We start from the raw sequence: 14,466 nt of genomic DNA, 5'->3' as shown, positions 1-14,466 counted from the left end.
ACAGAATTGTTCTTAATAACTTCATTCAATGTTTCACATTTACTGTTTTATAGTTTGCAGACTCTGTAGTTAGAAATCAAAGAGATGGTACATCTCTGCCGGTTCAGCTCTTTAACCACATCTGTTTAGCACAAATAGCTAATATATGTAAATTTGGCATAATGCTATAAGATGTAAGATGTGATTTAGTCCGCCACAGGCTTTGATTAATGGAATGAATTTTCTCTTATGTCCTCTCTGATGGTCTGTAAAATTAAAACATTAGTGAAATCAGCCAGTTTGATCTTCATCAATTCCTGCGCTGACATAATGCAACATTACGCACCTGGGTATTGTCGGAAAAAACCTTTAGCGCTTCCAAAGTACTGCCAAATAAGAGTTGGGTCCCTTTTGAAGTTATCCACGAAAACTTTATTCAAGGCTTCCGACCAATAGACTCCATTAACTATGTCAGGGTCTAAAAGGACGGAGAGAGAAAGAGTGAGAAAAAGTTTATTTGAAGCATCATTTGCAATCACTGCAATAACAGAGTTCTAATTTGACCTTTAACCCTTCTTTCATTCGTCGTACAAGCCAAAAGCGGAGCGGTTAAATCACTTCATCCAGTTCCACCCCTCCTTCTGCTCCGAGTCCAACCTGACTCCATAAAAAACCCTTTGCTTTTGTCCTCCAGCACACAAAGCGCCACCATTGAAAGGCCATTACGGGCGCACACAAAGGGACGAGGCGCATCCACCATGCGTGAGCGGCCACTGCGGCATCCACAGATCACAAAGCGAACAGCTACTTTAAGAGTGATTACTCTGTTCTCACCGCACTCTTCGCTGGGGCATCGAGCCCTTGGCTTTGCTCATTGCGTCGTCCCCAGGTAGTTATTGACCCGTAGTGCTGCAGTGACACTGAAGAGTTCGTTCTTGGATCAGTAACTTCAGAATGACCTGAGGTGGTTGGCTATTATCACTGCTCTATGACATACTAACTTAACTCTCTCTATCTTTCACTCCGCAACGTGGGGCAGTTTCTGTTAGGACACCCAGGAGCTTTTTGTTGTGAAATATAACGGCACATTTAAAGCTTTTAAACTGTTAATCAAGTTACTCTCTCCGTTTCTCAATTAATCTGTATAGAGGACCCTTAAATAGCTACATTTATCCCCTTACATGTACAACATGAACTGTAAACTTGTTTTTATAGTACCAGTTAAAGGTTTGGAATCATTTTAAAACTGTTTTTGCTGCTTAATATTTTTATGATACAGGAACAGCGATACACCACCATTCAAAAGTATGGGGTAAAATATATATATATATATATATATATATATATGTATATATATTACTTTTATTCAGCAAGGACACATTAAATTGATCAAAAGTGCAGTCATATAAAAGCATTTATAATGTAATCTTTTTAAAACCGTTTTTTATTTGCCATAGAATCTTGAAAAAAAGCATCATAGCTTCTACTAAATACAAAAAAAATGGTTTTCAATACTGATAAGTAATAAGAACTATTAAAAACTGAGCACCAGTAATAATTGATCAATTAATTACATTTTTAATATATAAAAGTTATTTTAAATTATAATAATATTTCATAACATTATTATTTCTAATTTTATATTTTTTTAACTCAATGATTCCAAACTTTTTTTTTAATGAAAATCTATTTTCTAAATGCATGCTATTGATTTCACTGTGAATAATTCATTCATGCACGTATTTCTTTTCTCTTTCTTTTTTAATAAGATATTCCATTTCACTTGGATATATGTCATAATATGGAAGAAAAGATTTGCTGCTACATCCATTTCATCGCAACTTTAAGCAGTTTGCCCCTGCTGGTAGATGGTGAAACTGCACCATCACCAGATAACCGTTCTGGTGATAAAATACACTTCTTGCAGGCAACATATAAATAAAAAATATTTCTTTATATTACAGCAGATGTTTTACCAATTCTCAATTTTCAGAGGGCTCTTAAAAGCATGAAAGAACTGATGTTTTTCCCATCCTGCTGCTCGGGATAGTAACCAGTTTTGGGATTGTGCGTATTCTTGTACTGCCATCAACCAATCAATGTGTCATGTTGGTTGAATCACACCTCATATCCTGTATGTCCAGGTAAAAACAGGATGCATTACCTTTATTGTACATGTTGGTTGGCACCTGCACCACGCTGAGGCTGAGGTTGACGGATAGGTTATTAAAATGATCGTTGGGTTCCAGGAGAAACTCTCCTCCCAGCTCCACACTGTTCCCGTCTTCATCCACCTCATTTATAAGCACTGCATTGAAATACTCGTACTGTAGGAAAGAAATGAGCAAAACAAATAAATATAGACGTGTCAGGCTGGAAAAAAGAAAATGCAAATGAAAAAATTTACATTGCTAGCAATATTATTAATATTCATTTTATTATGTTACAGTTCACTACCATTTAAAAGTTTGTGGTCAGTAAGTTTTTTTTTATATATATATATATATATATATATATATATATATATATATGCTGTTCTTTTGAATTTTCAGCAAAAAATCCAGAAAAAGAATTTATCACAAAATTTCAGAGCAGCAAAACTGTTTTCAGCATTAATAATAATAAGAAATGTTTCTTGAGCTGCAAGTCAGCATATTAGAATGATTTCTCAAGGATCATGTGACATCAAAAACTGAAGTAATTATGCTGAAAATTCAGCTTTGCATCACAGGAATATATTACATTTAAAATTTGTTTTTACCATATTTTCGATCACATAAATGGTGAGTAAACAAACATTAATAAATATAATCTTACAGGGACTTCAAAGAAATCTGTAATGTTTAAGTATCAACTTTGGCTCTGATGTTTCTCCAAAAATGTTCTGACTTTTTGAATACAGACTTTGCAAATATGGGCACAGTTTCAAACACTTCTGTGAGCTAAAAAAAAAATGGTGCAACTAAAGCATTAAAAATGTTAGTTTACGGATAGCACGACACACACACAAACATTTCACACCGTTGCCCCAGTCGAACTATAAAGGATAACGGGCGAAGAACATTTAGATTGTGTCCAGAGGCCCTGCGTGATTAAACTACCTCTCACTTTACTGGACCAGAGGTCATTCTGTGAAAAGAGGCTATCTATCTGTTAGGTGAGTGTACTTGGTAACACCTTTGTGTTTATCATTAAGTGGTGTGTGTATGTGTGTATGCACTTGACTACAGCTCCTTTTGGGGAGGGGGGCATCAGTACAAAGCCCAGCAATGACAGCTCATACCACGGCTGGGCGCTCCGGTGATACACCCCTGGAGGGGCGGAGGGGGAGCGGAGTCGAGAGGAGAAACGCTCCACACTCAGCATTTCTGACAGCACTGCGACAAGCTTTTGAGGGTTATCAACAAACAGCAGGAGCAGGTGCTGCACACCCGACCGAATCCCGGTCTCAGTGGGTTCTGAGTCAGAACTCCTCATTCAAAGAGTCACGGTCAGAACCGTTTCATCCAGACCTTTAGAAACATTCACTCTCGGCCAGACTAGTTTGTATATACTTACACTGAGGCGGGGGAAAAAAATTCAACGATAACAACATCCATGTCATATCCTATATTTTTGGTGCTTTTTTATTATATAATAAAAGGTAATATAGCATTTTTAATGCCCTGATGTCTTTGATCGTCATCAAAATCAGTAACAACATTCACAAAAATTTGTTCTTTATTGCTGTCTATATATTAAAGTTCTACTGACTAAAGTGTTATTAGGGCTACAAATTATTTTAGAAAGTAATTTTTTATATTCATTCCTATAATAAATATACATTGAGATATGTATGTGATAGATATGTACATACTTATATACATGCAGAATATATACAAATTATTTTAAAAAATGAGTGAAAAAATGATTGAATTAATGTGTGTATAAATATGACTGAATGTGTTACAATAAAGAGTTTGAAGCCCTAGAATAAGCATCCTTCTGTTTAGCAAAAAGATTTATTTTACAAAAACCACATACTGAAATATAGAGGCTGCAATCTGACTGTTTCAATATAATTAGTTACGTGAATAAAAAAACATTTATGAATCATTGGAAATGTATTCCTACGTATAACAGAGTGAGCGCATGAATTCATTACTGAGGGGGGATACCATTATTTTAAACGTATTTTGCTTCAGTGAATTTTCCATTTGTCCCTGAATAGCGCAGTCAACGTGAAGTCATTTATCTTAGTCGGAGTGCGGAGGCCGGAGAGAGGGGAGGGCTTTCCAACACATAAATATATATATATAAAAATAATTCACTTCAAGAACTAAGCTGGAGGTCATGTACAGGACATTTGCATAAAGCAGGGCCACAAGATTACAGCAAGGAGTGTGAGGGACTTTACAGTTAAAACATCCCCTAAGAGGCTATTCTAAAGATCACAATACAATTTCCATATAACACCCCATGAAACATCCATGACAACAGGAGCATTTTAAAAATGAATATGCATGTGATTTTAGATGGGTTTGGATATTTCTGACGCTACAAAGTGGCATCAGAGCATTAGAACGACTGGGTTTTTCTTTGTTTCTGAACAAAGAACTGTCCATGGTTCTGAAATCATCACATATAATACTGCAAAACATAGTGTACAAGTGTACAAACTCTCTCACCTGTAGGTCAGGGTTCTCCTCATGCTGGAGATGAGCTTCTTCTGCCGCTTCTACAAGCCTCTAGATGACAGAGAAAACAGCAGAAACTTAGATGATTGATGGCAACACACAAAGATTTCATCTTGATGGGCTGTGAGAGCTTTCACAATGCAGACATTTGTGATGATGAACCTCTATGTAAAACACATTTTATAACTTTCATATAATAAGTAATTTACAAATATACTATATATTATAATGCTTATCTGATCATGAGTTAACATGCATTTAAAATTCCTTTGATTATACATGAACTCATAAATTGACTTTCAATAATAAACTGACCCTGAGAAACAGTCACCGGACAACCCCAGTCATAAAGAGTTATGAATTAAATAGTCATACTGAATTATTTATAAAAGTAATTGTATAAGGAGACCTCTTTAAAGTAAAAACGAAACAGTTTAGTTTACCTGCTGCTTGCAAACAGGTTGTATATCATGTGCGTGTTGCCTTGCGGCAAATACAATGTTGTGTGTGTGTGTAAAGGACAGTGTATGTTTTGTTGTCATTGAAAACTGCTGGCATGCATTTTTAGTTACATGCCGGTATAATTGCTTCCAATCCACAAAGCGCTTTAGGAAAAATAATTAATACTTGTCGCATTTCGAGGAAATTATAGGAACATAACCAAAAAAGAGGCTTTGTGCCAATTTATAAACACCCTCTAGAAATATAAGCCAAGCTGCTCTGTAAAACATAATAATAATAATAATAAAATGAGGTTATGTTCCTGAAAAACAAAGTCTTGATTTATGCATGTCAGCAATATGTTGAATTCTAAATATGTTTTAGATACAAACAGGGTGTGAATTAGCCTATAAACTGTCTTTTGGTTTTGACCCCAAAAGACAGTCGAAACAAAAGGCTGGGGGTGGCTTGTGTGTTCTTTTTACACACAAATACATTTCAATAGTGTTTTTAATCGCCTCATTAACCACAAAAGCTAAATCACGAGTTAGTTAGGGCCTAGAGCGCGTATTTTCACCTCTCGGCGAACAGGCGGCGCTAGCGAACTGAATAGCGCGTTTACCTGAGGAGGTAAGTCCCAACACGACGCTTTTTTCCGTTGCTATTATAATCGGTCTGAACTTTAACAAACATGACCAATACGCATTTGTGGTTTCGGTAGAGATTTAAATCAGAAATATTTTCTAAAAACATTAACATTTGAGCCATTTTGTTTGAAAAGTCTAAATAACGCTTAGAACTATTAGTTTGCAGCTGAACTGTTAAATTACACCCTAAAAAATTTCACAGACGACAGAGTTCTTCAGAGTTATCGACAGCCCTGAAAGACAGCGTATAGTTTTTTACCTAGTTGATTATTTAACCCAACTTTTAAACAGCTTTCAAACAATATTTTAGTGAAATATGTTAGTCAGCGCGCAGATTACCTCTGTGTCATATGCTCGTGAACAGAAGATGCGCGCGCTTGAGTAGGTCAGCATAAGAAGAGGACATCACTTGTCAATTTATTATAGATTTAACATATCACAAGTAGGTTATATAACAAAAACATTAGTGGTTTGTTTAATATATATATATATATATATATATATATATATATATATTTAAGATAGCCTAGATAAACTATTTCCGCGTACATTGCCAGCAGGAAATCATTGAAAAATAAAACCACTCTGGATACAAACATGAAACGAAAGTGTTAAAATGATGTTTTCCCATATTTGTAGAATTATTTTCAAACGAAATAAAATGTGCTGCAATGCACTTGGATTTCTGTGGTATAAATTGCATCAACTCCCTTCAAATCCGACAAACGTGTAAATTTATTTCGCATAAATACGCGCATGCATTTTATAAAATCAGTATACGCAGTTGAAAGCTATAAATGCATGAGGTGTATTTCATGGGTTTTACCTTTCATGGCAAACCGACTCCATTGCATCATAAAGTGACAGTGTGTATCTGCAGGAGTTAGATAAGCCTATCTCCTCCACACACTCCACACACACAGGCAATTAAAGCCTGGACCGCGTGTGTCCCTCTGAAGAATAACGGCATGAGCTGGCTGTAACGGGAAAATCTATATGTTCTTCCATATAGAAGGGAGAAGCTTTAATCGAGAGGCTTTTTATACGTTAGTAATAAATAAAGCTGTTGCGGCTGCAGCATCCAAGACAATAGATGAGTGATGAAAAATGCTGACTGAAACAATAGGAATTCATGCAAAAATCGTAAATTCACTTGAAAAATAGCTAATAATAATAGAAAGCATTCCAAATTATATGAACAAAAATATTAAGCGTACGCTAAGGCCATTAGTTTAAAAATAAAACAGTCGCAAGCAGAACATATTCAGTTATTTTCCACTTAAGTTACTTACTCGTGTGGCCTCCGCTTTTTTCCGAAATATTTCCTCCATATTCTGCGCCACATTTTTCACCAATTTTGCACCGTCGATCTCCTCTATTCGCACCGACTTCTCATATTCCTTGTATTTCTAAAGAGAAATAAACGGGTCATATATTACGCAGTGAATTTACGCACGACAGACATTTTACTATAGTGTGTTCAAGTCTGAATGACATTTTGTGGATTAAAAAATTCTTTGAACAATACAAACATCTTTAAATATAACGCACATGTTTTCTGTAATTTAACACATCAAATAAAGTCAAACTTGAAATAGATCTATTTTTAATGCAGCTTGTCTGGTAATGGTCAAAGAATTGCATGAATTAGAACAATTATTAGCCTACAAAAAAATATTTCAGACAAGCACATTGGAAACATTAGGCTGTAACAAAAAAGTAGCAAATAGAAATTAAATAACTAATTTAATTGCATTCATATTTGTACTCTTTAATGCAGCAGATCATTTTATTCTTTACTTCTATTGATGCTATTTGTGTGTGTGTGTGTGTGTGTAGAGGTTTCTTCTCTATTGTGGGGCATTTGGTAGCAAAACCTAAAAATAAAATAAAAATACTAAATGATGCTTATCTAAAATATAAAAATGCAGAAAGGGTTCTGTAAGGGGTAGTGGATAGACAATATCATTACGTCAGCAAAAAAAAAACAACAATAGGGCAAGTCCCCACAAAGATAGCTTTACAAGTGTGTGTGTGTGTGTGTGTGTGTGTGCGTGTGTGCGTGTTTTTGTGACAAATGAGGACATACATTTGTATAATGACAAGGGTATGACATAGGTATTACAAGGAGAAGGTGACTTTTCAGGACATTACCCCATGTCCCCACTTTTCAAAACGCTTATAAATCACACAGAATGGAGTGTATTGAAAATCTGAAATAGCACAAAGTTTCCTGTAAGGGGTAGGGTTAAGTGTAGGGTTGGTGTAGGGCAATAGCACATACAGTTTGTACAGTATAAAAACCATTACGCCCATGAATGTCCGTGTGTGTGTGTGTGTTTGTGTGTGTGTGTGTGTGTGTGTGTGTGTTTCACATTGAAGCATTTTAAATAATCTCAATGGATCCTTTATAAGTCTTTGCTTTGTTAATCTCTATAGAAAATCCTAAAACAAATATCTCCTTCAAAGATCTGAAAAAATCAGACATAAAACTTAAACTAAACTTCACTAAATCAACACATTTAGCACAAGTAGTGCTAATGATGACAGTGAGGGACCAATAATCATCTATTCCTTTGGTCTAATGGATAGTGTGATACCTCCAAACATGAGTTCAACGGATCAATGTCCAGCATGACAAGTTCATTTGTCTGTGATCAATAAATAGTGATGAACTGGGACATTTAGATGTATGCAAATCTGAAGGAGGCAATTGTGTGTGGCTGTGGAAGAGGGACGAGACAAACAGAGATAAAAAATGAGGAGAGACATTGATGGAGAGACAGGGGACGGTAAGAAGAGGCCTCTACAAGTCTCCATGACCTACGGTTTGCATTGTCTCTGCGTTAATACAGCTGTCTGTCTCATTCGAGTTAGTGCCACAAGTCTTCAGATAAGCATGCCGTCGTGCGCCGCTCTCTGACAGTGGCCGCTCTGATTGGCTGATAAGACAAATCCTCTCTAGATAACGAGCTCAATCTTGTCGCCGTAATTGGTGGAACTGCTGCTGCAGTGTGTATTATTGGTGGAGGCAGAGCGCTGTGGGTGGGCTGCTTTGAGGAGGCTGGGCGGGGCTTGTCGAAAGGGCCACGCATTGTTGGAGGGTAATTGAAATGGAGTCAGAATTCAGGAGAAAGATAATAAGTTGTCAAGCCTGGGCGAGTCTGGATAATGAACTACACTTCAGACAACGCTGAGTCTGCAGTACAAGTGACACCTGAAGCAACAGCACTCAACGGGCATTGTGATATTAGACTATTCAAACACACTCGGGCATCGACGCCTGCAGGCTTACACCACACCTGAAAAAAGCCTTTCTGATCAAATTAAGTTTGGGTTAAGCGAAACATGGACGCAAATTTTGTGACGAAACACACTCAAAACACAATCACTGACACAATCCTTTCAATTTATTAAAAAACCCTTTGTGTAAAGAACTAATATATTCAGTAAAACAGATATATAACTTATACCTATACTTTTATCAAGTATAAATAGACATAAATCCTTTGAAAACACGCACTTACACATCTCAGATCCAAAAATGTGTCTCAGACAGTCCTTTACACTTTACAAAAGGCTAATCTGATAAAAAATAAAAATTGCTGTATTAAAAAAAAAAGGATAAACATACATATCTCAAGTCTATTTTAAAGAATACAGGAGATTTCATGAAAACACAAATCCACACAAATCACTAAATCCAAAACGTGTTTAACACAGTCCTTTCAACTTTTTAAAAAAGCCTTTTGGGTAAAAAATGTAATATTTATAGTAGGCTAAAACACATACCGTATATACTTTATGTCTAGTTTTATCAAGACAACAGAAAATATTTTCATTTTAGTTGATACAAATACGTTTCCAGTTAGAAAAATGAATAAGCATTCATATCTCAGATTTTTCAAAGACAACAGGACATAAATTGCATGAAAACACACTCTTGCACGTGTCAAATCCCAATACCTGTTCTTTACGGTCTGTTTAAATTGAAAAAGGCCTTTCTGATACAAAATCAGTTTTTAGTAATCAGTTTTTGTCCACACACGTCCCAGACACTCCTTATAACTTTAAAAAAGATCTAGCTGATCAAATTTCTAGCAAGAAAAATGGATAAACATACATATTTCTCTCATGTCTCGCTACACAAATCCCACACAACCACACACAAAAAATAGCTAAATCCTAAAATTTAACACAGTCCTTTTATATACACAACATATATATAATTTTCATCTACTTTTATCAAGACAACAGGAAACAAATTCTCTGAAAACACACAGACTCGCACATCTTAGACCCAAAAATATGTCCCAGACAGCCCTTTTAACTAAAAAAAAAAAAGACTATTTGATAAAAATAAGTTTCCAGTAAGAAAAATGGACAAGCATACATATGTCTCTCATGTCTTTTTTAAAGACACAGGACATTAATCCCATGAAAACACACACTCTTGCACATCTCAGATCCCAAAACATGTTCAACACAGTCTCTTTAACTTTAAAAAAGCCCTTCTGAAAGAAAGAAAGACAGAGAGAAAGAAAAGAAACAAGCATACATCTCTCAGTTTTATTCTAAAAACAACAGGACATAAATAAAAAAATAAAAAAGCCCCTGTAAGCAAAACAAACCCCCTAAAAAAAAGACGAAAAAAAAAAAAAAAAAGACAACAGGACATCACATTGCATGAAAACACACACTCTGGCACATCTCAGATCCCACAACATGTTTCTAACAGCGACACCCCCTTCCACACACAGATCGCAGCACCACGCAGCAAATTACCCCTTTAAGAGAGAGACCATGGAGGGTTATTGAGGCGGAACAGTTCATTTCACGCCTGTCCTGCCTCCCCACCCCTCACCCTCCGTCCCGGCACCAAAAAAGCCATAATCAAAGCCATTAATGCTGCGTTCATCAATAGTGATGATCACCCCACTGATTCAAAACACTGTTGTGAAACAGTCCTGGGAGTGACTGGACAAAAGCGTTTTTTCCATCATATTCTCAAGATGCCACAAAATTACTGACTGTAAAGATGCTTAATGGTAATGTATTTGTACAATCTGTTATTTTGTTGCGGCGATGTGGAAATTTCAGCGATTGAAAGCAACAAAGGGTGACATCTGTATGGCTGTTTTTCTCCCCCTTTGTGTAAAAATCAGGTAATTTTGCATAACAAGCTTAATGATCACTCTTAACGATCCTCCTTAATGAACCGGCCTGCTGCCTCATCCCTCCCTTTCTGCTTTTAGCTCTTCAGACAGACAGTTTATTGGCGCTGAGCCCCACCCATCGGTCACGCCCACTGAGCAGGATGATGGGAAAAAGTGCAAACATACGCAGAAACGGCAATGAAGAGAGAACACAACTGGCTGGGACATTTTACAATGTGTTAATGTGTGTGTGTATGTATGTGCGTTTAGGTTGATAAAGATCATTTTGGGTGGGATGGTAGAACAAGTTCATTATTGAAGCTTATGACTGAATTAAGAACAGATTTCTATCGTAAACACTCACCTTAAAGGGACAGTTCACGCAAAAAACGAAAATTGTGTCATTATTTACTCATCCTTATGTCATTCTAAACCCGTATGCTGTGTTTTTCCATGGGAAACCGATAAACAGTGTTACTGTAGCTGATTACATATAATTTAGATTACACAGATTCCAGAAATTACTTGTAAGCACTTGTAATTCAGTTACATTGCCTTTTATTCTTCTTTGTAATTTTATATCAAATTGGCACAAGATTGTCCTTCCACGTGACAAACAAATTAGGTCAAAAGAATATGATAAGAAGTCTTACCTAAAATGTGTAATCTAATACATTGTTATTGACTTTATTTTATGTCATTTGAAATCAGTAACAGATTATAATTTGATTTGCATTAATTCATTTGATTAGCATTCATAAGTAATCTACCTAGTTGCCCATCTTCCAAATTTGTCCTACATTCATCAAAAGAGCTCATGCACTATATTTCATATAGTATTTTTTAGCAAGGAACAAATTAAAATGTAAGTCGATATCTGATAATCTCCATCTAAGATCTGAAATTTAATTTACAGACGTATTCAGATATTAAGATGAAAAATGGTGCGATGCAAAATTGCCAGATTTGAAGACATTGTCATGAAGTTTCATGGTTTTTTGTGTTTGTAATGGACATGATGTACTAGTTTAAATATGCACAATGAGATTCATTAGTAAATAATACCCGAAAAAATGAAGATCATTTTTTGGTTATCATTTATTCATCCTCATGTCATTCCAAACCTATATGACTATTTCTTTCATGAAACGCAATGGAAGATATTTTGAAGAATGTTGGGAACCAAACAATATTGAAGCCAACTGACTTCCATAATAGGGAAAAAAAATAAATAAATAAAACAGACATTTCTCAAAATATCTTCTTTTATTTTCCACAGAAGAAAGTCATAAAATGGGAAAGACATGCAGATAAGTAAATTAATTTTCATTTTTTGGTATCCCTTTAAATTTCAGTCTATTTCTCATATTATCACTTTAGAAGACTTGGCGTTTAGCACATGGGTCATATGGACTTTATGTTGTCCTTTTTGGAGCTTTACAGACACGGTTACTGTGAACTGTAGAGTAAAAACATAAAAGCAAATGATTTTTGAATCAACATGAGGGTGAGTAAACAAAGAGAATTTTCATTTTTGGGTGAATAATTCAGTTAACAATTATGCAAGGTAAATCAGCCACATTGGTCTCGGATCAGTGGATAAATACAACACCGGTAATGGCTCTGACTACACTATAGATTTTTTCTGTAAGTGAGGGCCCTGTAGCTAAAGATAGACCCCAAATCTCAGCTTTAGTTAAACATTCAGTGTACTGTAGGTAGACAAAAAGAACTCAATTGTCTTTAATATCTCTCTCATTGTATCACACACAGAGATAGACACCTTTACAGACGCTTAAAAGTCACTAACATACATTAAAAAACTCAGCTGTAATTCTCAAAGCCTGAGTTTCATTCATTTCCGCTGTTTTATAAACAGACCCTGGCTAGTTCAGTTAAAGAGTCACGTACACACATTCTGTGAGGAGGTAATTACGACGATAATATGTGCACTGATGGTGAGAGCTGTGCTCTTATCTCACACCAACACTGAGAGACTTATTAATACTTCAGAGAGAGAGAGAGAGAGAGGGTTATCTCAAAACATCCATCACTGTTTTTCCTTCAATAGAAACTGAGAGGAAATGAAGTGTGTTCTGTAGTATATAACGCCACCGCATAGTGCATTCAAACAGCAGTAATAGCTACAACACGGTGTGGTGGAACAAAGAAACCAGGTGGAGCCCTTTATCTGCAACATATCAGCACAGATATGAACTTTAATAATAAAATATTAATATTGCAATATGTGCATGTGCATTTTTTCCTCTTTTGACGTTGTTATCAATATTGAATTGTTCTTACGTATATATAAACCATCTACAGTACGTCACACCAAAAAGACTCCATAATATGAATCGATATGAATGGATAAATAATAAATAAAAAATAACAAAAAGGGGTTGTTATGGTGTCAAATGTCTGCTTTATGCACCAGTGTCTAATTTCCCTGTTTTTACATAACAAAAAAAAAAAAAAAGTACAACATTTGTCTCAAAATGCCTTAAATATCATAAATTTGAATCTGATGACCAGAAAAGATTTGAAGCACTCAGTTCATAATATCAGCTGCCACCATGTGGCTAAAGTGTGTAGTGCATCATCAGATGCTTTATAAAGAGACACACATTTATTCAATTATTCTGTTTGTCTATTCCAGCGAGTCCTACACAGGTGTTTAGATGCAAAAGACAGATCGGGGGGAAAGAAACCAAGTGTAATGGGCCTTATCCAAAAACTCCCTGTCCTGCTCTCTCTCTCAAACATCTCAGATTATACACCTGGATGTTGTAAGCCAAAGCCATCTGTATTCTTATGAGGTGTGTGTGCCAATGCAAGTGTGTGTGTGCGAGCGAGAGAGAGAGAGAGGGGGAAATACCTTCTGTAAGAGCTGAGATCCTGAGTATTTTGAAGCTATTGATTTTATTTCACCACCAAACGCTGAAGCCCAGAGTTTCACCCTGTTGGGGGAAGAAGCCATTCAATCACTGAAATTACTACCCATTATGTCACCATTATTAGCAATACTATAATGATAGATTAGGAATAGAACCGTTAAAGTCAAGCAGTAACTGTTTGTAATCATTGTATTGTACTGTATATGTCCATATAAGAGCATGTAGGTTTGTAGGTTAAATCCACGTTTCTCCCTTGTGTTTCTCATTTACTGTATGACAAAAAAAGTTAAGCCATAAAAGCATATACTGTATTTCCATTCTACACTGTAAAAAGTGAAAACCTGCATCAAATTAATTGTATACATGGTCTGACTCTTAAAAATGAGTTTTATTAGCATAATGTAGTGAGGTTGATTATATCATATTACTGTAAATTATATTTGTCGCTCAAATCAAATCAGTTGATTTATCACATGAAGCACATCACCTGACATTTTTTTGTACGTGCTGTATACATATAACAGCAATTATTAGGGCCTTTTACCTTTAAATATAATAAAATGTGCATAAATAATAAAAGCCTCTCATATTTGCATTATAGAGATAATAGAATATTACAATAGCGCAATAACATCACAAAGCATATCGGTAACCTCTCTCTAAGTATACT

General features: G+C 35.6%; 1 protein-coding gene across 8 annotated transcripts in view; it reads right to left on the bottom strand.

Annotated features, from left to right (window-relative positions):
• cacna2d3 (calcium channel, voltage dependent, alpha2/delta subunit 3) overlaps positions 1–14,466 on the bottom strand; it is a 47,042-nt gene that overhangs the window by 27,056 nt on the left and 5,520 nt on the right. For 5 of the 8 annotated variants that reach the window (XM_058792164.1, XM_058792165.1, XM_058792167.1 and 2 more), the window contains 5 exons: positions 13,778–13,859; positions 7,036–7,152; positions 4,647–4,706; positions 2,144–2,306; positions 326–457 (listed from right to left, as the gene is read on the bottom strand). In XM_058792164.1, coding sequence (XP_058648147.1) covers positions 326–457; positions 2,144–2,306; positions 4,647–4,706; positions 7,036–7,152; positions 13,778–13,859 — 554 coding nt within the window. Of the gene's footprint in view, positions 1–325; positions 458–2,143; positions 2,307–4,646; positions 4,707–5,098; positions 5,236–6,569; positions 6,745–7,035; positions 7,153–13,777; positions 13,860–14,466 lie in introns of those variants that run through there. The other 3 variants (XM_058792171.1, XM_058792169.1, XM_058792170.1) reach the window with 3 other exon arrangements.

Source organism: Onychostoma macrolepis, chromosome 11 (assembly GCF_012432095.1).
Source record: "Onychostoma macrolepis isolate SWU-2019 chromosome 11, ASM1243209v1, whole genome shotgun sequence".
NCBI classification, from domain to species: domain Eukaryota; kingdom Metazoa; phylum Chordata; class Actinopteri; order Cypriniformes; family Cyprinidae; genus Onychostoma; species Onychostoma macrolepis.
The sequence above is the reverse complement of the archived record's forward strand: the minus strand, read 5'-3'. Positions and strand labels throughout refer to the sequence as shown.